Source organism: Trichomycterus rosablanca, chromosome 13 (assembly GCF_030014385.1).
Source record: "Trichomycterus rosablanca isolate fTriRos1 chromosome 13, fTriRos1.hap1, whole genome shotgun sequence".
Classification (NCBI taxonomy): Eukaryota; Metazoa; Chordata; class Actinopteri; order Siluriformes; family Trichomycteridae; genus Trichomycterus; species Trichomycterus rosablanca.
The window spans coordinates 32689440-32712964 of NC_086000.1; the positions used below are offsets into that span (position 1 = coordinate 32689440).

Sequence of the window (23525 nt, forward strand, 5' to 3'; positions counted from 1 at the left end):
ATAGATAGATAGATACTTTATTGATCCTGTAGGAAATTAAAGACAACACTGTCTCATAACACATAACACATGCCGTTTTTTCTCCTTGAAGCACAAACTTTTAACTTTTACGTTTTTCATTAAATTTCCTTCCTTCTGCATCAATTTTTCTCTTTTTGGACATTCTGGGATTATTTGTAGATATTTCTCAACTCCACTTGTTGGAAAACCGCCTTAGTTAAACGCTGATGTGGAAACACTGTAATCTAGTTGTGGAATGCGGGATGTAGTTACCTCGAGGGTCACAAAATCAACATGCAAAGTGAGAGCTCCATGAACGAATGATTTAATGCCCAGGACCTGTTCTTTTTGGGAGACAATAATGCAATTTTACAATACTTGTACAGTTTAACCAATGTAAGGACCAGTCCTAAATCACAAGGGTCGTTTAGTGTAGCCTGAATAAGCTGCTTCGATAACAATAATAACATTGTGGGTTTCTTTTACTGAACTAATCTTCACCACCATTAAATGTTTGCTCTGAAACAAAGTTGTGTACTAAACCTTTACTTATTAATCCAGAAGGTGTGTTATGTTATCTCTTATCTGTGTGAGTGTATGTGAGTTTTAGATGTAGGATTGTTTCATGCTGTCTGTATTTGAGCTGTACAATTTACACAGCTTGGTTATAAGCCTGTAAAACAAAAAACTTAAGTAGGGTGACCATATTTTGGTTTGCAAAAAAGAGGACACTTGGCAGGATGGCAGCATGGGCCAGACGGACACTTCCGGGGGAAGAGGGTGGTTTACACTGGCAAAGTAATTTCATGTAATTGGTGGCACCATGGCAGTGTGTATAAAGTAGGGGTTTAAATATTTGACAAGTGCATCAATAGCCATGCATTTATATTATTGAACTTAAATTAATAAACAGCTACTTTTTAACAAGACAACTGACAAATTCCTTTATCGTCAGATAATCTTATAAATAAGTGTGAGAAAGCAGGACCTAAAGAGAAAGGTGAAATCAGTGCAAAAACACACAAAGAACAGCACACACAGACTACAAAAGCCGAATCCTGAACATTTTTGGTGATTTAAAAATCCTGGATGCATTTTCTAGGTCCAAAAAGAAGTTCAGGAAAAAGAGGACTTATGGTCACCCTAACTTAAGTCTCTATCTCTATCTTGTCATCAAAATGTGAAACAAAAGAAGGAAAACAGCTTGTGAACCATTTTTAGTCCAGCTCGTCCTTCTATTCCTTATGATAATGACTGTGATTCATTATAAAGCACAAAACTTTACACAAAAAATCACAGACCTAATTACAGGTGTAGTGTCACATCAGCATTTTGTCTAAAGAGTGCTTCATGCTTCGTCAGAAGTGCTTTAAATAGCCTGGGATATTTATAGTTTATCAGAACAGTAGGAGGATTTATCAAAAAATGACTTTTAAACAATTCTGAGACACTTTATCATAATTATCATTTCATCAGGCACTTCGGTACAGCTGCAGTAAATTACGCTAGTGCACTACTGCTGGGATCCAGGGTTTTAATCCCCACTGGTGCTATCAGCCCGTCGGGCATCTGTGTACAGACATGATTGGCTATGTCTGTGGGTATTTAAAAAAAAATGAACAAAAATTAATAAGACAATTGCTCTTCTATGAGTATCCGTATAAACCAAACTAGCATGCTTTTTATAACCTCGTTATATATACCTACATTGACGGTGCTAGATGCAAATAAGAAGAAGGTGTGTTAGGAACACCTAAAAGCACAACCTTAAATTTGTACAACTTTAAACCAATTACTGTACTATTACCACAACAAACATCTAAGTTACAGACATTCCAAGTCTCTGGGAAGTTCCGGGAGTCTCCTGCATATACATAGCGGCTCCCTGATGCCCGCAAGTCAGATAAAATCTCCCGGAATCTAGAACGAGCGGCCAAGAGTGCACACACACACGCACACGCAGGGACACAGACTTTTTTCCCGATCGCGTATTAAATCCGGTATCTGATATACAATCTAGCGCACTGTGTAGGGAACATAAAACAATTGTTTAATATACTGTCTAGTGCACTACGTAGGGAACATGAATTCATATCTAAAATACTATCTAGTGCACTATGTAGGGAACATAAATCCGTTATCTGATATACAACTTAGTGCACTATGTAGTACACATAGTGATGCGAACAGTTAGCTAAGTAGCTCAGTTAGCAGCTTCTAAAAGTTCTGTAATCACCCATATCCTTTGATGTGTGCGAGAGCTTTTTTTAGCTTTTTTTTTGTGGTCGGGGGTGGGCGTGGTCCGGGGGTACCTCCCGGAAATGAGTTTTTGCAACTTGGGATGTCTGAAGTTAGCCAGAATTTATTTGATCATTATTGCCACTAAAACGAATCAATTACAATGTTTTACAGTCTTATCGCAACAGATCCCAGATCCACCACACCCCTCCCCTTCCAAAAAGGGCTGCAAATATTTTGACAAAAGCTGTTGCATATTCACTTCAGTTCAAAGCAATCACGACGCAGTGGGTAGCTCTGTCGCTTCACAGCCAGAAGGCCTGGGTTTGATTTCCCAGCCAGTGGCCTTTCTATGTCAAGTTTGCATGTTCTCCCTATGGCTGCATAGGTTTTCTTTGCGAGCTCCGGTTTCCTCCCACAAGTCCAAAAACATGCTGTCAGGTTAAAGGGAGCTATTACAAATTGAGTGTATATGTGTGTGTGTGTGTCTGCCCTATGATGGACTGGTGACCTTTCTAAAATGTTTTCTGCCTTTTGCTCAATTTATCAAACCCACTGTGACCCTGACCAGGATAAAGGAAAAGTCAGTAAGATCATGGAGGGGTTGAAAGTATGTTTTAGTAAAATGATGTTTGAGGTCATGCTGTTTTAGTGCTGGGAAGTTTCATTTAATGAACTTTAGTGACTCCACCCTCTCAGGAAACACCCAGAATTCAGAAGCTGTAAATCATTCACCTTCAGATCATTTTTTTGGCTCGTGGCCCATATTTCAGCTCGTGGCCCACTCAAGGGTCGCGATCCAGGGTTTAAAAAACCCTGTCTTAGAGGTAGTTTGATCTTGTTCCTCTGCCACCTAGGCTCAAAACTTCTGTCTGGCTATTGCTTGTGAGAAGACACAAGCTACAAAGATACCAGTGCCGACCAGTCCTCTACAGTCTGCAGCCTGCCGGCCGCAGCTGGGTGGGTTGTTTGAGGGCTTCGTCAGCGACTGTTACCCTGTCCTTTTCTTCAATAGGAACAAATTGAGGGGAGCAGCACTCTTAAGTGGGCCATTTCCATCTTCAGATGATGTGGCAGCGCGCCCAGTGATGAAGTGTGCTTGGCACTGGCAGAAAACCTGTCATTTTCACATGCAGGCTCCTCCTCTCCATCAAAACAGGCCACATACCACATTGACTTGAGCTTTCAGTCTCATTTATCTGATCAGGCTTTTCTGTTAGACTGAAGCTATGTACAAGGCACAGTGAGTTCATTTTATATGTTATCACCAGGTCCAGTTTACTCAGAATCACTGGGCACAGTTCAGTAATGCACCCTGATAGGATTGCAGTCCATCAAAGGGCCTTTGCCACCGCTTCTCCCTCAGACGTAACCAATCATGTCCGAGTGTAGACACCTGACCAATCGATAGCACTGCTGAGGATTCGAACCCTTGATCCCAGCTGTAGCGGGCTAGTGTAATTTACCACTGCGCCACCCAAGCGCCCTGTTAAATATTCATGTGTTGATTATAAATATTCTAATCTGATACCAGTTTCTCTATTAAGGCTGATACTGGCCTTACATTACGTTTCTAACGTGGAATAAATTCTACACAGATTTAATTTGGATTTGATCGAACAGATTTTATTTTCTATTTTAATTCAGTGACTCATGTTATACCCTGAAGGTGTGTGGATTCCACTAACGTCACAGATCATCCACATAAACAAGAGCTTTAATATTTTAGTATGTGTCACCATCATGTGTTTGATGTTTGTAGGATTTGCTTGCACTGAGTCAGGTGGGTAGTACATAATGCATTTTTAAAATACAGTTTCACTTTGGGGGGTGGCACGGTGGCGCAGTGGGTACAGCTGTCATCTCACAGCAATAAGGGCCTGGGTTTGATTCACCAGCCGGGCCAGGTTTCTTTCTGTGTAGAGTTTGCATGTTCTTCCTGTGTCTGTATGGGTTTGACATGCAGTCAGGATAATTTCAATATTCACCTGCTGCCAATTGACTAAATATTGTAGTACTCATCCTACATGCTGTGCACTTCACTGTTATTTTTTAAATATTCCATCGCTGTATATTGCCATCGGTGTGTTACCATATATTGTGTACCTCTGCTTATATGTACATACATACATTGGTCACTGAATACTGTACATACATAGATGCACACTATATATTGCCTGTATATAGTCTTATAGTTTGTATATTTTTGTGTTTTATGTTTAATGTTCTTGTGCATTGTCTGCAACTTCTACATTGCTTGTATACTGGATTTATACTAGAGAGGTACCATCAGCCGGAACCAAATTCCTTGTGTGTATCCACATACTTGGCCAATAAATCTGAATTTGATTCTGATTGGAACTACTGAAAATTGCCCTAAGTGTGTGTCCTGGCATCCTGTCTGGGATTTTTTTCTACCTTTCGCCCAATGAATCAGACTCACCACAACCCCGACCAAAACAAAGCGGTGGATAAACAGACAATAAATGAGTTTCACTAAGGCTTTTATTTTGGTCATAGTTGTAGTGGTTCTCGTGTCACCCTAACACTGGGTGCACCCAGGACAGGGTGCTGTGTATCGCAGGGCAACACATTTTTACACATGTACTCACTTTGTTTAGACTTATACACATTCTATACAAATACAGTGTTTCTGTGCTGTAATTATACTTGTACTTGGATGTTGTGTAGTCATGTCACCACTTACTTTTTTGCTTAATTATATTGCACAAACTTGCCAGAGAAAGTAAGTGAACCCTTTGGAATGACCTGGATTTCTGCATTGATTACTTATAAAATGTATGTCTAATTGTTATCTGAGATACAACTACAGACCAACTTTACTGCAGGGCTTCTCAAACCCTGGGTCCAGAGCCAAAAAATTGGGTCACAGAGAAAAATTATAGTAATTAAATAAACTAATTTTAACAGGCGCATAAACACGAAATGAACTTGTACTGAACGCCCCCTTGTGGAGGCCTCACGTTACACCTTGTTAACCACAGTGGGATCAAATTGCCACCAATGTTATTAATTAAGTATATTTTGTTTTGTGTTTCATTTTGATGCAGTGTTTGTATTGCCTGGGTTGCGATAAAAATCATGGACAAAATGTCGCTTGAAAAAAGTTGGAAAAACCCTGCTGTACTGTACTGTCCATGTCTTTTTTGGAACACATTGTGTAAACAGCTACAGTGTGTTGAGAAAATAGCAAGTGAACTTCATGACTTCTCCAAGAACTAATTGGCAAAAGGTGTTTTAATGAAGGAGCTGAAATGTGGGTTTCACAGGTGCTTTGCCCATTTAATAAAGGCACACAAAACCTAGTTTCAGACAAATCTGCTCTTCTCAGGATTGGAAGTGTGAACCATGCTCGAGGCAAGCAGCTTTCTGAAGACCTCAGCAGACGTGTTATAGAGACACATGAAGCTGGAAAAGCTACAACAGCACTGTGTAAGACCTGTGTGTACATCAATTCACAGTAAGACAAATTGTCTACAAATAGAGAAAATTAAGGGCTGTTTCTACTCCCCTAAGGAGAGGGGGTCGTGTTGAGAACATCCCAAAAGCACAAGTGAGAATGGACCCCTCAACTGCGGTAAAACACACTAGCCCACCAGTGCTGACGTTTGAAATCAAACTCTCAAGTTCAAATCTCAGCTCTGCTACCGGTAGGCCAAGCTCCTATACGGACAATGATTGGTTCGTTCGAGAGTGGGATTGCTGGAGGGGATTTCTCATAACTGCTGCAGTTATGACCTCTTCTGGCTGGTCGATGGCATCTACACGGAGACAGGGTATAATTGAGAGTGTGCATGACTCTCCTTGCATGATTCATATCTCTATATAAACGTGCCTCACACACATTAGTTGATATACAAAGTTTTAGCTCAGAATTCAATTAAAATTGAATAAAAATGGGCCAGTAAAGTCAAAACTAATACGAGGGTTCTTCAAAAAGTTTCTGCACTAATTTGGTTGTAAACGGTGAGGGTGGGAGGAGTAGTAATTGGTTGTGTCTGAGAGACTGAGAGACGCTTATAGTACGGATTTAGTACCATCTGATTTCCACCTTTTTGGACACTCAAAGAAGCTTTTTTTTGCTGATGGCATTAAGAAGTTGGTATGACGCTGAGTAAAATGCATTGGAAGGCGACTATGTAGAAAAGTGTCATTTGTTTTTGGAATTCTTAATAAATAGAGGTAAAAAATTGTGGAAACTTTATGAAGTAACCCTCATAGTTCTTAAATGTGATGCATAAAGGAAAGTTTTTAAATACAGTCGAATCCGGTTAATTGGACCACCGGTTAATCGGACCAGCCGCTTATTCGGACCGAATCCTAAAGTACCGAAACAAATCCTATTATGTACGTGTAATGTTATCCGCTTATTTGGACCAAAATTCCGTTTAATCGGACCAAAGAACGTGAGAGCGAATAAGAAAAAGAAGCCACAAGTCGCCACTTGGAGCGGATGCAAAGCGGGTCAGCGAGATATGGGAGGATTCCTGGGCTCCCCGGGAGAATTTATGCTTTTATCAAAGGTCAGGAAATCCGAAAAGTTGTGTTGACAAGAGCAAAACCAGCGGGAGGTGAACACGCCCACCACTTTCTTTTCCACAACGAAGCACCCAGTAGCCAGCAGCGTGGTTATTGGATCCATCTGCATCTCCGCTTTTCGGCAAAATGAAGTCAAGCGTAAACAAGAGTGTCCGGCAACACGTGCAAGGAATTCCCTCCTGTCAATCACGATTAAAGTCTACACGAGAAAGCTATCATTCCACTATCATTCCTTGTAACATAGGGCATGTTCGTGTAATCGTGTAATGTTCATCTACAGCACTACTGTCATCTTTGTTTTTGTGTAGAGATTCATCAAAGCTACACTGAGTATAAATGTCAGAAATGGCTATGAAATGCTAGAGCTGTATGAGACTGGATTTGCCAAATTTTTCAATCCGATCCACTAATGCAGATCCCACACGTGAACATTTGATGTTACTTGGCAACAGATGCTTGTTGGGAGCCTTGGTTACTATTTGCAGTCAGTATCAGCATCAGCCTGATACAACACAGATACAATGAAATGATACTAAAATAAGGCATGTATGCAGCTTTACTAGCTCGCGATTCTAATATGCTATAGTCTGTACAGCCAGGTGCTTTTCTCCTCCACCGAGTCGATTTGAGATGATCGCGTGATTATTGGTGATCCCACTAAAGGCGAAGGGAAATCGTACGGTATGGTCAGCCCCGCAAATTGATATGCGCAGAGCCGTGTTTCCCCTTATCCCTCTGATCCCTCATCAGTTCAGCAGACGCGCTAAACATATTCCACTTTCAGCCCGGACTTTAGATGCCAGCGCTCTAAACCTTCTCAGGGGAGCTATTCCTGGCGAATCAAAGCCCTCGGTGACGGCCGTTGAGAATGACGAGCAGAAAGCGGCCCCTACGAGCTCTCAGGATACAGCTCCCCGATGCTCGCCGTGACTGGAGCAGACCTGCCATCTGTTCCCATCAGCCCTCTCAGCCGAAATAACAAACACTCAGCAGCCTGTGAGAAGAGAAAATTGGAAAGTCAATTTATTCTGGAAAATAAGAGACTCTGTATTAGGGTTCTGCGTATTCATTTATTCATTTTATTATCAGTTTATTCACAAGTACGTTAAAATAAAAGCGAAGCGTATTGCCGATCCCTGGAGGGAAAAAATCCTGAAATGGTGCTTAAGCAGTTCTAGCATTTTGAACACTCAAGCTTCTCAGGAATACGAACAGTTACTCCTATTAAATGTGTTTTTTTATTGCTGAGTCTCAACACTGAGTTAATAAAGTCTGTGCTTTTACTGCAGGTCGTGGATTCCTGAAGTTGGAGGACTTCAGAAGTGTGTTTGCACGTGTGGCTCCCCGCCTGCCTGAGCGAACTGTGCTGGAGGCTTTTCGGTAGGAAAATGGCCATCACTCAGCGAGCGATGAATTCTTCTTCATTTTCTCTGCTGCATGTTTTACTTTTGCTTAATCAGAATCTAAGAAATCAACTCCACTTTTGGAACATCTGTTTTTTCCAGACTTCATATGTGTAGATTTGTTGTTTGTCAGAGTTTCTGCTCCAATTGCAACAAGTTGATCCCTCATTATGCTATTAACACTGACACCGGGTTTGTTTTGCTTTCCATTCATGTTACCAATTAATCAACATCAGCAGCACTTATTAAGTGGAACTTTAAGGTTTCTAGTTACAGGATTATGTGTGTATTGATATGGGTTCAGTGATCAGAACCAGAGTCACAAAATATCAGTCAAGTCACGAGTCTTTAGGCTAGAATCTTGAGTCAAGTCATGAGTCTTTAGACTATAGTCCAAGTCGTCACAAGTCTTTAGGCTAGAGTCCAAGTCGTCACAAGTCTTTAGGCTAGAGTCCAAGTCGTCACAAGTCTTTAGGCTAGAGTCCGAGTCATCACAAGTCTTTAGGCTAGAGTCCGAGTACTCACAAGTCTTTAGGCTAGAGTCCGAGTCGTCACAAGTCTTTAGGCTAGAGTCTGAGTCAAGTCATGAGTCTTTAGACTAGAGTCCAAGTCGTCACAAGTCTTTAGGCTAGAGTCCGAGTCGTCACAAGTCTTTAGGCTAGAGTCCGAGTCAAGTCATGAGTCTTTAGGCTAGAGTCCAAGTCGTCACAAGTCTTTAGGCTAGAGTCCGAGTCGTCACAAGTCTTTAGGCTAGAGTCCGAGTCGTCACAAGTCTTTAGGCTAGAGTCTGAGTCAAGTCATGAGTCTTTAGGCTAGAGTCCAAGTCGTCACAAGTCTTTAGGCTAGAGTCCGAGTCGTCACAAGTCTTTAGGCTAGAGTCCGAGTCGTCACAAGTCTTTAGGCTAGAGTCCGAGTCGTCACAAGTCTTTAGGCTAGAGTCCGAGTCGTCACAAGTCTTTAGGCTAGAGTCCGAGTCCTCACAAGTCTTTAGGCTAGAGTCCGAGTCCTCACAAGTCTTTAGGCTAGAGTCCGAGTCCTCACAAGTCTTTAGGCTAGAGTCCGAGTCGTCACAAGTCTTTAGGCTAGAGTCCAAGTCGTCACGTCATGAGTCTTTAGGCTAGAGTCCAAGTCGTCACAAGTCTTTAGGCTAGAGTCCAAGTCGTCACAAGTCTTTAGGCTAGAGTCCGAGTCCTCACAAGTCTTTAGGCTAGAGTCCGAGTCGTCACAAGTCTTTAGGCTAGAGTCCGAGTCGTCACAAGTCTTTAGGCTAGAGTCTGAGTCAAGTCATGAGTCTTTAGGCTAGAGTCCAAGTCGTCACAAGTCTTTAGGCTAGAGTCCGAGTCGTCACAAGTCTTTAGGCTAGAGTCCGAGTCGTCACAAGCCTTTAGGCTAGAGTCCAAGTCGTCACAAGTCTTTAGGCTAGAGTCCGAGTCATCACAAGTCTTTAGGCTAGAGTCTGAGTCAAGTCATGAGTCTTTAGGCTAGAGTCCAAGTCGTCACAAGTCTTTAGGCTAGAGTCTGAGTCAAGTCATGAGTCTTTAGGCTAGAGTCCAAGTCGTCACAAGTCTTTAGGCTAGAGTCCAAGTCGTCACAAGTCTTTAGGCTAGAGTCCGAGTCGTCACAAGCCTTTAGGCTAGAGTCCAAGTCGTCACAAGTCTTTAGGCTAGAGTCTGAGTCGTCACAAGTCTTTAGGCTAGAGTCCGAGTCGTCACAAGTCTTTAGGCTAGAGTCCGAGTCGTCACAAGTCTTTAGGCTAGAGTCCGAGTCGTCACAAGTCTTTAGGCTAGAGTCCGAGTCGTCACAAGTCTTTAGGCTAGAGTCCGAGTCGTCACAAGTCTTTAGGCTAGAGTCTGAGTCAAGTCATGAGTCTTTAGGCTAGAGTCCGAGTCGTCACAAGTCTTTAGGCTAGAGTCCGAGTCGTCACAAGTCTTTAGGCTAGAGTCTGAGTCAAGTCATGAGTCTTTAGGCTAGAGTCCAAGCTAGTTTGCTGTTTTACTTTGTGCCTTTATTTTCCTAGTCATTGTGCAAATAAATGTAATTTCTGTAACAAGAGGGTACCGATTAAAAGCTTAAACTGATACATTTTGTTTTCATTTCAAATCAAAAGCGCACGATAAATCACGGCACAGCGGCCAAAATCACACAGCAAAAAAATCATAACCACTGCTTACCTTAGCTTCTGTTCTTCCAGATGCTATTAAATTTATAACCGTGTGTCCCATTAGGAATATAATCCGTTATTTTGTAAATGTGCTTATAATTAAAAACCTCCAAACTTTTCCCAGTTGTGAAGTAAAACACGAACTCGTTAGAAAGCCGATCAAGGGTTTCACTGACACGTCATCTGTGTGACGCAAACTGAATAAATGCAAATAACAGCATTTCTTACTAAAAATTAAAATCAGAAGGTATGATTGGTTCAGAAAGCACCAATTCTGTAGGAGCGTTTCATTCACCCCAGTTGTTCCTGTGAAGTGCACTACATAGGGTATTCCACCATTTTAAGTGAGATTCCAATCCAAAGGTAACGAAAATGTTCAAATGCAGTGAACTTCAGACTGTGTAGGGATTAGGGAGCGACGCTGTATCACTACACCAGAAGCCGGCTGTAACATTTACTCATTGCGTGTATTGCCGGTTAAGGCGGCCGGAGAGTTGTTAGAGAGCAGAAAACGACACGATCAGAATGATGTCGGATCGACGCTTCATTAACTTTAATAAAAACTAGCAGTAATGTGAGAATAACCAGTGAATGTCCAGAAATGCTGCACAATCCACCAAAAACACAAATGTACCCCATTAACTTTTACACCGTTAATCACAAACAATAAAACACCACGTGATGACATCACAAAACGGCTGTACAATGATTAAATCAGGTTTATTCCCAGATGACAACACAATATGATAGAAGGCTGAGCTTAATTAGTTTGATAGTTCAGAAAGTAAAGAAACGCTCAAAGAAATTTCGGCCACATTTTTAATAAGGTTCAGAACACACATTTAGATTCATTCATAGGCAGAATTTTTTTTTATTTAAAGTAACAGTTAACGGTTAAGGGCCTTGCTCAAGTGTCCAGCAAGGGCAGCACAGAGTTGGGATTCAAGCCTACAACTTGCTAATTAGTAATTCAGCGCCTTAACCGCCGAGCCTGTACTATTTATATGCCTCCTACACTGGGACTGACAGGCACACATGCCACACTTTCTGTACTGAAACTGAAAGGCACAATGGCACGTCTATTTTAGTGAGTCATACAGGCAGGGGTGGAACGCCTCCTTCAATATAAGTGACGTGTACAGAACCCACACCTCCTTCACTAGGACTGACAGGTACAGACGCCAGCCTTCATCGCTAGAACTTACTGGCACACAGTACAAACCCCTCTCAGTGAGACTGACAGATACAGTCCACAGCTCGTTTACTGAAACTGACCAGTACAGGAACCAGGTCTTTTTCACCGAACCTGACAGACAGAGGAACCTTGCCTGTCTAACTGGCATTGACAGTCACAATGGACATGCCCACTTTACTCAGACTGATGGGTACTAAGGCCATGTTTTCTTTACTAGAAACAACAGGTACAAAAGCATTGCCTCTTATACTAAGACTGACAGGAGAACAGGCCAGACCTTTTTTATTGGGACTGACACAGAGGGCATGCAACAACTAGACAGGCATACACGCTCACTGCCATCTACACTAAAAGAGGAGGACCTGCATCCTTCAATGGGACCAACATCAGAATCAGAATCAGCTTTATTCGCCAAATATGTTTGCACATACAAGGAATTTGTTTCCGGCTGTTGGCAGCTCTCTACGATATGCAGACGATACAGTATATGGACAAAACAAAAAGCAGAAAATGTACAAATTATAACGTGTTAGGTCAAATTGATGCACAGATGCTTCTTCTTCACTGAGACTAATGCTAAGTTCACACTGCACAACTGGATCTCTTGCAGAGGTGGAAAGTAATGAATTTACTCGTGTTACTGTAATTGAGTAGTTTTTTTGTGTACTGTAACCTGTAATTTCACTTTTATTTAAGTATGTTTTGTATTAAGAATTGTAATTCGCTACATTTTAAATAACATCCGTTACTGAGTAAAAAAGAAAAAGCAAAAAAATCGCATCTGGGAAACTGCTGCAGTGAATTCTGCGATGGAAAATAAACTGGTGCTAAAATAAAGGAGTTGTAATCTAGGTATAGAGTAATCTAGGTATAGGAAGGGCGATTTTAAAAGTTTAAAAAAAGTTTAGTGATGAAAAGAAGGCTGGTCTATAGAATCCACAATTAATGCCAACTTCAGTGGTTATACAGTTTGAAAAAGTTTTATGGGATGGCCTGTACTGAAATGACACATTACACATCCCTAAAAGTTTTAAATGTTGTATCAACATCTTTTTTCTATTATATTTCAATAAAAAACAACTATTGTGAGATTTTTATCCACTTGTCCTGTTTGCATTACACAGGAGAGACCCCCCCCTCTCCTGTTAAAAAAGTAACTAAGTAACATTTACTCTGAGTACATTTTAAATTAGTTACTTTTTACTTGAGTAGATTTTTAGACTAGTAATTTTACTCGTACTGAAGTAAAAATTAATTAAAGTAATAGTACTTTTACTTGAGTACAATATTTTAGTACTCTTTCCACCTCTGATCTCTTGTAATGAGGAGTCTTTTAGGTCATCGTGGTTGTCACACTACACGATTAATCAGTGATAGGAGGTCACACACTACACCATCTCTCACCAGGAGATATCTCAGAGGAGTCTGTCTGGTCCCCCAAACTACGTTTTGCCACTAAACACATGCAAGAAGTGACGAGGGGTTTAATGATACTATGTCCAAAAGTGCATGACAACAAGAAGCGAGCGATCAAAAATGTTTGTGTGCAGATATACAGTGTGAAAACAATAAGGAAAAAGAAATGAATCTGGGTAAAGGAGTGGATTTGGCTACGTGACCAGCAGGGACTGTCTTTTCAAGTCAAATCAAATGTATTTGTATAGCGCTTTTTACAATATTGTCTCAAAGCAACTTTTCAGGATCCAGGGCTGACAGACCAAAAACCTTTGTTGAGCAAGCTGAGGGCGATAGTGGCAAGGAAAAACTCGCTTAAAATTACAGGAAGAAACCTTAAGAGGAACCAGACTCATCAGGGACCTCCATCCTCCATGGGTGACCTGGAGAATAATTAGAATGAATATGATTTACACAAATCATACAAACACAAAATGAAATTGAATTAAAAATTATAACTAGCAGAAAAAAAATTATGTAAACATTCGGAGTTCTTCATTATTCAGTCCAGTCTGTAATAACGTCCATAGTGAGTTCTGGACATTTTCGGTGCAAACACATCCGTTACCCATCACATCTAGCAGGAGCAGCATTGTTGGCACAGCATTCTCGATCTGCAGGCTTCAACCTCTGGTGAAATGATAAGTCACAAATACTGTAAAGCTTGTGTGTGTGCCGTTGTATTCTAATAGGAACTATATTATGCCTCTGAACCACACATTTACAACTCCTCCCTCGGGTTTTCCCTCACCCCCTATCTTGCGTTCTCCTTGGGTGGAGTTCGACAGCGCACTCACTGCTAGTCACAAGCTGATCGCAACACCTTTCACGCTACATGATTTTGAGTCACCGACAGGTCCAGATATTTAACAAGTTAGATATTTTTCTTGAGTCTGCGAGCAATCGGTGATCCACTTGGATCGAGTTCACACATAGTGATCAAGAGCCGATTTTCAAACCCCGAGCGAATGCCAATTTGTTTCTGAGCTGGCACATCTAGTGGTGATCCTTTCGGTGAGTAAAAATCAGGACTAGGCATAACAAACAGTGAGAAGTAAAATAAAATAGAGGGAAAAATGAAAATAATATAAATATATAAGTATTAAAGCCATAATTCTGCTGTTATACATATTTTTCTGTATTAATGCTAATAATATTATACATCTAATATAAAAGATAGATAGATAGATAGATAGATAGATAGATAGATAGATAGATAGATAGATAGATAGATAGATAGATACTTTATTTATCCCGAAGGAAATTATTGGATGTATCGTGGGGCAGCACGGTGACATCCAAATTATTGGATGTATGGAAAAAGAGGGCAGCACGGTGGCACTGCGAGCAGAGTGAGATCCTGATCTAAGCTGTTCTTGTGTTACCAAGCTTCACTGATATAAAGACACCCAGATCGATTTAGTCTCTCTATCCTGCTCTAGTTTTGACCAACGAATGCCGTTATTCCCTAGTGTATTTGCATCTCAAATATTAAGACAGGGGCACTTATTCAAATAGGCAAATCTTTACACCCCTGGTGGAACCTCCTCCTGTGTTCTCACTGTGTGCTCACGCCCATTCCAAACATTTATCACCAGGCCGTGATTTCTTACCGAATCCCAGCCAATATAAGACGCAGTATCTCCCGCTAAGCTCTCGGTACCTTATCTACCCATGTGTTTGTTCCCTGTGTGGTGTACCAAGAGGTTTGAGCTGTCTGCTTGTATCTGCAGTTTTTGTCACACATTATTACCACCTCTTTTCTGTTTTGGTGAGAGGATACAAGTGCTGGCTGGAGCGCTGAGAGGCCATGCTGTCTTTTCCCTCTGCGTGAGGAGAAGCCCTGGAAATTCTCCTAGGTGTGACGTGGGCCTCACCATACAGACGGTACTGTGTATGTGTGTGTGTATGTGTGTGTGTGTGGAGATTTAGTGCTGTGATGGCTGTGAGTCATCCACTGCAGTTAGGATACGGTGGTGCAGTCGCTGCTGAGAACACCAGCGCCGTGTTCAGAGCTCTGTTACCAAGCAAATGTCTAACTTTCCTTTCTAAATATCTGTGGGTCTGTCTGAAAACCCAGTGAGCTCTATATATAGATGCGTTTTAAGTCATGTCTAAATTCTTTTTTCCATTTTCTCCCAATTTAGCGTAGTCAATTTGTCTTCCGCTGCTGGGTGATCCCTGATCGCAGTCGAGGTGGGTATATTGCTGCTCACGCCTTCTCCGCCCCGCGCGCTGCCCTTAGCGGAACCCTTTTTCACCCATGCACTCTGCACAGGCGCCTCTCTATCTGCTAATCAGAGTCCCTACACAGTGTTTGAAGACCCCCACCCCCATAGTCCGGTCAGCCCGCCCTGCTGCAGGCCTTGCCAATTATGCCCGCTAGATGGCGCCGAGCCGATCTGTGGCAACGGCGAGTTTTGAACCAAGGAGTTCATAATCTCGGCGCTGGTGTGCTAGCGGAATATCCCGCCCATGTCTAAATTCTTAAATGCCTTAAAATGCTGATTACCGAGGTGCCTTAATTGTAAGCGATAAGGAGGAGTCGTCCAGACAGTTACAGAAATCGCAACTCTTAACTTGGAACTATTTACTGGTATAAGGGAACCTTCCTTAGCTCACATTTACATTTGACATTTTAGCAGGATCTGCTCAGGTGGTGCAGCAATAAATTACACTAGCACAATAGTGCTGGGATCCAGGGTTTGATTCCTAAACGGTGCTAATGGCCGGTCGGGTGTCCACATACAGACATGATTCGCCAAGGCTACACGATACATTGGCGTCTTATTCCATGTGTGTTACTGCATTGTGCCTAGTGATTCCGGGAAACCAGACCCACCACGACCCTGACCAGGATAAAGCAGTGGTAAAACATGAGAATAAATGAATGAATCTTTTATCCACATAGACCAACAACTAAACACAATTAAAGCAATCGAGGGTTTATCTCCTTGCTCAAGGGTCCAACAGTGGAAACCTAGCAGTGGTGGGGCTTAACCAAAGAGCCACCACTGCCCTCCTTCAGAACCATTAAGCCATTATGTGTATGGATGTGTGTGTGTGTGTGTGTGTGTGTGTGTGTGTGTGTGTGTGTGTGTGAATCCCCTGCCAGCACCAGGAAGCACACTCAAAGTCATACCCTTCACGCCACTGCCTTCTCATCTTGTTGCCCCTACGTTCCCGTCTCATCTCTCTGTCTTCTGTCTTGCTGTCGTCTTGCTGTTAACCCGTCTGCCAGCCAAAAGCTGGGCGTGACAGAAAAAAATTTAAAAAATAAAAAAAGAGGAATATGAGATATAAGGCCCAGCTTGACTGTTATGTTCAGAGTTTATCTGCAAGCCCAGGGCTGCGTTTTGGACAGATTATTACAACAGAGTGATAAATGAGAACGTTCGCCTCCAGTGTCTCCTTTAGACTGTCGAACACACCTGCGTGCGTGCGTGTGTGTGTGTTTGGTCAGATTCGTTCTTCATATGCACCTTGAGACATGCTATAGCCACTGTTTTAAATTTTGTGTGTGTGTGTGTGTGTGTGTGTGCATGTTTGCAGTTTGTTGTGCTGAAAAGAGCAACACCCTTGTCCTGTCCTTTTTATCATAATTATAGCAGAAGAATGGAGCGCCCTGCAGGCTTCACACCATTATCAGGGAGGCTGGTACCTTTTTATGCTCGGCAGATTTATGGGCGCACGCCTGCTTCACCCCCCAAACAAATGTTAACACCGCCATCTTTCGTCTGCTGCCTGGGTTGTTTCCATAGTGACGGCGTACGCAGAGCCGGGCCCGTCGCACCTTGAGCAGCGCCTGCAGTTGTTTTTCCTTTTTTTTTTCCCTCCTTCCCTTTGCATCTTGTCTTCTCCTTCTGCTCGCTTTCTCCTTTGTTGTTCGGGGTTTCCAGAGCAACTATCTGTCATCTTCTTTCCATAAATACTCGCCGCACACATTCCTTCAGGCGCTTGAGGAATGGCAAGCTCAGCTTTCACATTGTCTGCTCGGAGTATCCGCTGCTTTAATTAAAGCGTGCAGACAGAAGTCAAGTGTTGCACAAGGGCAACATCCTCACAAAGCTCTGTATTATAGTTTAGGTGCACTTTAGTGCATTAAATATGATATTTTATTTATTTTTCTCATTGGCTGTTCAGAATTGGGTCAAGACTGAGGTGCAGCAAGTAGCGTCAGTGCCTCACAAATCAATAGGATAGAATGCCTTTAGTTGTCATATACACCGATCAGGAATAACATCACGACCACCTTACTTATATTGTATTGTGTTGTCCCCCATTTGCTGCCAAAACAGCCCTGCAACTGTGATGCTCTGTGTACTCTGAAACCTTTCTATCAGAACCAGCATTAACTTCTTCAGCAATTTGAGCTACAGTAGCTCGTCTGTTGGATCGGACCACACGTGCCAGCTTTCGCTCCCCATGTGCATCAATGAGCCTTGGCCGCCCATGACCCTGTCGCCGGTTTACCACTGTTCCTTCCTTAGACCACTTTTGATAGATACTGACCACTGCACCGGGAACACCCCACAAGAGCTGCAGTTTTGGAGATGCTCTGACCCAGTCGTCTAGCCATCACAATTTGGCCCTTGTCAAACTTCACCTGTCAGTGGTCATAATGTTATGCCTCATCGGTGTATACATATACAGTTGTACAGTACAAGGAAATTCTTTTTCCACATATCCCAACTCGGTTTTGGATGCTGAGCAGAGAGGGTTAAGGGCCTTGCTCAAGGGCCCAAAAGTGGCAGCATGGCAGAGCCGGGATTCAAACTGTCAACCTTTTTTGATTGATAGCCTAAAGTTTCACCCTCTAGGCTACCACTGTCCCTTAATCAATCAATCACACCCCATGTTTGATTCCTGTCTCTGTCTACTGCCTGTCTACAGTGTTCTCCTTGTGTCTGTGTAGGTCATTTATGGCTACTTTGGTTTCCTTTTTAAAACATTTCAGTAATTGATTTTGCTTCGCTTAATTGCTCCATTATGTTAGAAAGCAGATGATATGGGGTCTGTTTGAAAACCTAGTGAGCTGCCTTGCTGCCTACTGCCTACCTGGGCAGCTGCCTAACTAGAGAGGATACTAATAAGATATCGAACTTATAAGGGAGATTATTTAGACACATTACTTAGACAGTGATTATGGCGATTACGGCACTGCAGTTTTCGCTTACTAAGCTAACACAGTTAGCCTCAGGCCATTCAAACCGAAGGGCTGAGGCGGCACAACCTGCTTGCACGCCAGCTAACTTCTCCCTCCGTGTACCCAAACCCAGGACCCTATTGCTGTGAGGCAACAGTGCTACCCACTTAGCCACCGTGCCGTCAGTGTGAGTTTATTTACATTTAAAAAGAACTCATTCATTGCTCTGCATTCGTCCTCCATATTTGTAATTTTTTTGTGAGAAAAGTTGTGCCGCACTGAATGCTGGGATTGTCTTTATCGCTAAGAAAACCTCATTAGTCAGTCAGATTATCACTTAGAATTAAGGCTCCTGAGTAGGCAGCATTTAAGGCATCTAAGAATTCGGACAGCCTTCTTTTCAGGAGTGAGTATAGGGCGATGTAAAAAGCATCTATGTAGAGAGTTCACTAGGTTTTCAGACAGACCCATGGTGTGTGATCCTTTGTAGTGGACTGCTGGCCTGTTCATTAGTGTTAGCAGGATAGGTTTTGGTTACTAAACATCACTAAATGTAATATCCAATTGGTTTTCTGTACGGTTTCTGTTGGCAAGTGCATTATTATAATTAAAATGGATTAAACAGCAGCAGTGATTTGGTCAGTATTAAATTTTTATGATTTCAGTGGTGGCAATGTTAATTTAAGGTTTAGTGCTAAATCTCCACTGTACTTTCATTTTCTGGGTTTAAATTGAAACATTTTGCAAAGCCAGCAAATCAAAATGTAAATGAATAAAGTAATAAGCCACGAGAGACCGTGTGTTACTGTGATTTTATCACGGGGAAGGATGTTTTGCTTAAAACGTCTTTCCCCGTGATAAAATCATAGCACTAATGCACGGTCCCGAGTGGCTTATTGCTTTTATAAAACGGCGGTCAACATAAAATATAATAAAATACAACAATGTTCAATTTATAAATGTTTTTAAAGCATTCTTCCGCGAAATCAGGTAGTCCGTTAACAGTGTTGCTAGGCAACATGAGGGCGAACATAACGGGTGTGTTCGAAAAGCTAGTGAGCTCTCTACATAGGCAGCATTTTACCTGTGCGCGCTCCCGAGAAGGAGGCTGTTCGAAATCCTAGATGCCTTAAAATCCTCACTACTGAGGCATCTTAATATTTCAGTGTTATTTTGGCTCAAGAACGAGTGAGCATCCGACGCTGCCTTAGTGATCAAGGCAATCCCAGCATTCATTGCGGGTCGGGTGCTCTTCTCCCACAGAAAAATAAACATGGCTGACGGGGCGGAGAAACGAATGTTATAGAGTTATTTTCAAACGTAAATAAAATATTACTGATTTTGAACTTGTATAAACTTGTACCGAGTGTTTTTATTTGCAAGTTCGGGCTTGTCAGGAAATTTAACCGTTATCGGTACATGAAGGAGGATGTTATATTGATGTTAGCGTGCTGTGCTACCTCCGTTTATTGGTTTTAATGGCAAGATGCTAAATGCTAAACGCGAAATGCGAAACCCGATGGAATCGCTGTCTAAGCAGTGCGTTCGAATAACCTGCCTTATAAGTCATTGACTTATTAGAATCCTCTCTACTAAGGCAGCTGCCTATGTAGGCAGTAAGACAGCAAGGCAGCTCCCCAGGTTTTCGAACACACCCAACATGTTCGCAATAAACATTCCTCCACAAACATTATTACTATTTCTTGGACGAAACACCCGCTTAATGATTAGGAATCCTGTTTATATTAATCTGGACATTTCCATGTATAGTACTTGACTTAAAATAGTGTTCAACCAAGTTTGTACTTTTTCTTTTCAGTGGCGTATTAATATGGAATGATGTGAGATGGTCATAGGTGTGCGTATATCGGGGATTTTACAACGGCTTCGAACGCGGCTCAGCCAATCAGATTTTAGGACCGGAACTATCCGTTTTATAATCTGTGTTTTATCGACTGCATTTGAATGAAAATGCTAAAGATAATGTAACAAAGATTACACTACCTGAATAAGCATGGTTATTGTTGATCATCATTGCCTTATGCCAAGTTCACACCACACGACTTTCCAAGTTGTCAGGTCGCTATACAGTTCACACTACACAACTCGATCTCTTGTAATCGGGAATCCTTCAAGTGGGTGTGGCTTTCACACTACACGACTGATCGGTGATAGGGGGTTTCAAACTCCCTGCGTTTTCCCTCACACCGTATCTTGCGTTCTCATTGGCTGTTCGACATAGCACTCATTGCCAGTCGGGTAACTCAAATCCAGATATTTGACAAGCTAGATATCTCTCTTCGGATCAAGTTGTTGGGTAGTTCACACATAGCGATTGAGAGCCGAGTTTCTATCGCAGAGCGAATGCTGAGTTGCTCCAGAGCCGGAAAATCTAGCGCCGACCAGGGCAAAAATTATCTAGTGTGAACTAGGCATTAGACAACTTAAACAGTTCAACAGTTTTTAAGCTCCCAGGTTTTTTCCGCACCTCCTTTAAGCATTTGCAGTTTTACATCTTCTCCACGTGACTATGTTTTGGGTTTTGTCCAACAACTCTAGTTTTCTCAGACATGCAGAGAGTAACTTGGTTACACTACATTAGCCTTAGATGGGTGAGTCAGTGTGTGTGTGTTGCCTTGCAATTAGCATCCTGTTACTGATCACAGGTACATTCTAGTCACTCCAGTTGGAATTCAGACATTTTTAGTTCGATTTAAAACCATAGGGAGTGAAAGTGTTTAGTTTGAATGGAGCTTTAAACTGAGTAGGGAGTAGTGAGTGATGATTTACCACCATGCACAAAGTTGACAGTAAAGTTTACTCATCAATCATCACGATCGTCTTGTGGGATAAGACAGCTGGCACATTATCTGAGAGCAGCAAATGGTACGAGCGGGATTATGTCGGACTGATGTTTCATTAATCTTTGCTGAAAACTACCTCTGTGATCTCTGTGATCGAGTCTTAACCAGATGTGTTATAGCTGGAACTTATGCCAGGGTTGCCATTAGTAAAAACTTTGGTATTAAAGGACGATGCATGAAAACCCATAATTATTAGTTATAAGCAACAGAACAGTAAAATATTGTCTGATAATCTAAGTTAATTTTTACTTATTTTCTACATTTAAATGAGATTATATTCAGAGAAAGCCAGTCGTTGAATTTTGCCCCTAATCTGTTCTGCCAGCTGTTTAGTACATTGGGTGATACATAATGGTTTTGGCAGTCATATTGTGAAAAATCAGTTTAGGCTTTGGATTGTTGCATAACAGCCAACAATTATTATGCAGGACCAGGTGCAGCCCTACATTTTTTCCCGTAATTTTAGAAATATGAAGCCTCCTATATATGTATGTTTGTTTGTTTGTTTGTTTTGTTTATTAGGATTTTAACGTCATGTTTTACACTTTGGTTACATTCATGACAGGAACGGTAGTTCAAGATTCATCAGTTCACAAGGTTATATTGAACACAGTCATGGACAATTAATTTTCCCCAATTTACCTCACTTGCATGTCTTTGGGAAACCCACGCGGACACGGGGAGAACATGCAACGCACACAGAAAGGACCCGGACCGCCCCACCAGTGGATCGAACCCAGGACCTGCTTGCTGTGAGGCGACAGTGCTACCCACTTAGCCACCGTGCCGCCCATATATGTACAGTGTATCACAAAAGTGAGTACACCCCTCACATTTCTGCAGATATTTAAGTATATCTTTTCATGGGACAACACTGACAAAATGACACTTTGACACAATGAAAAGTAGTCTGTGTGCAGCTTATATAACAGTGTAAATTTATTCTTCCCTCAAAATAACTCAATATACAGCCATTAATGTCTAAACCACCGGCAACAAAAGTGAGTACACCCCTAAGAGACTACACCCCTAAATGTCCAAATTGAGCACTGCTTGTCATTTTCCCTCCAAAATGTCATGTGATTTGTTAGTGTTACTAGGTCTCAGGTGTGCATAGGGAGCAGGTGTGTTCAATTTAGTAGTACAGCTCTCACACTCTCTCATACTGGTCACTGAAAGTTCCAACATGGCACCTCATGGCAAAGAACTCTCTGAGGATCTTAAAAGACGAATTGTTGCGCTACATGAAGATGGCCAAGGCTACAAGAAGATTGCCAACACCCTGAAACTGAGCTGCAGCACAGTGGCCAAGATCATCCAGCGTTTTAAAAGAGCAGGGTCCACTCAGAACAGACCTCGCGTTGGTCGTCCAAAGAAGCTGAGTGCACGTGCTCAGCGTCACATCCAACTGCTGTCTTTGAAAGATAGGCGCAGGAGTGCTGTCAGCATTGCTGCAGAGATTGAAAAGGTGGGGGGTCAGCCTGTCAGTGCTCAGACCATACGCCGCACACTACATCAAATTGGTCTGCATGGCTGTCACCCCAGAAGGAAGCCTCTTCTGAAGTCTCTACACAAGAAAGTCCGCAAACAGTTTGCTGAAGACATGTCAACAAAGGACATGGATTACTGGAACCATGTCCTATGGTCTGATGAGACCAAGATTAATTTGTTTGGTTCAGATGGTCTCAAGCATGTGTGGCAGCAATCAGGTGAGGAGTACAAAGATAAGTGTGTCATGCCTACAGTCAAGCATGGTGGTGGGAATGCCATGGTCTGGGGCTGCATGAGTGCAGCAGGTGTTGGGGAGTTACATTCCATTGAGGGACACATGAACTCCAATATGTACTGTGAAATACTGAAGCAGAGCATGATCCCCTCCCTCCGGAAACTGGGTCGCAGGGCAGTGTTCCAGCATGATAATGACCCCAAACACACCTCTAAGACGACCACTGCTTTATTGAAGAGGCTGAGGGTAAAGGTGATGGACTGGCCAAGCATGTCTCCAGACCTAAACCCAATAGAACATCTTTGGGGCATCCTCAAGCGGAAGGTGGAGGAGCGCAAAGTCTCGAATATCCGCCAGCTCCGTGATGTCGTCATGGAGGAGTGGAAAAGCATTCCAGTGGCAACCTGTGAAGCTCTGGTAAACTCCATGCCCAGGAGAGTTAAGGCAGTTCTGGGAAATAATGGTGGCCACACAAAATATTGACACTTCAGGAACTTTCACTAAGGGGTGTACTCACTTTTGTTGCCGGTGGTTTAGACATTAATGGCTGTATATTGAGTTATTTTGAGGGAAGAATAAATTTACACTGTTATATAAGCTGCACACAGACTACTTTTCATTGTGTCAAAGTGTCATTTTGTCAGTGTTGTCCCATGAAAAGATATACTTAAATATCTGCAGAAATGTGAGGGGTGTACTCACTTTTGTGATACACTGTATGTTTATACATATAAATAGATATAGATCCACTGATCAGCCATGACATTAAAACCACCT

General features: G+C 42.2%; 1 protein-coding gene across 1 annotated transcript in view; it reads left to right on the top strand.

Annotated features, from left to right (window-relative positions):
* efcab11 (EF-hand calcium binding domain 11) overlaps positions 1-23525 on the top strand; it is a 154078-nt gene that overhangs the window by 32193 nt on the left and 98360 nt on the right. Inside the window, exon 5 of the mRNA XM_063007266.1 lies at positions 8088-8178. Within this exon, the coding sequence (XP_062863336.1) occupies positions 8088-8178 (91 nt within the window). The remainder of the gene's footprint in view (positions 1-8087; positions 8179-23525) is intronic.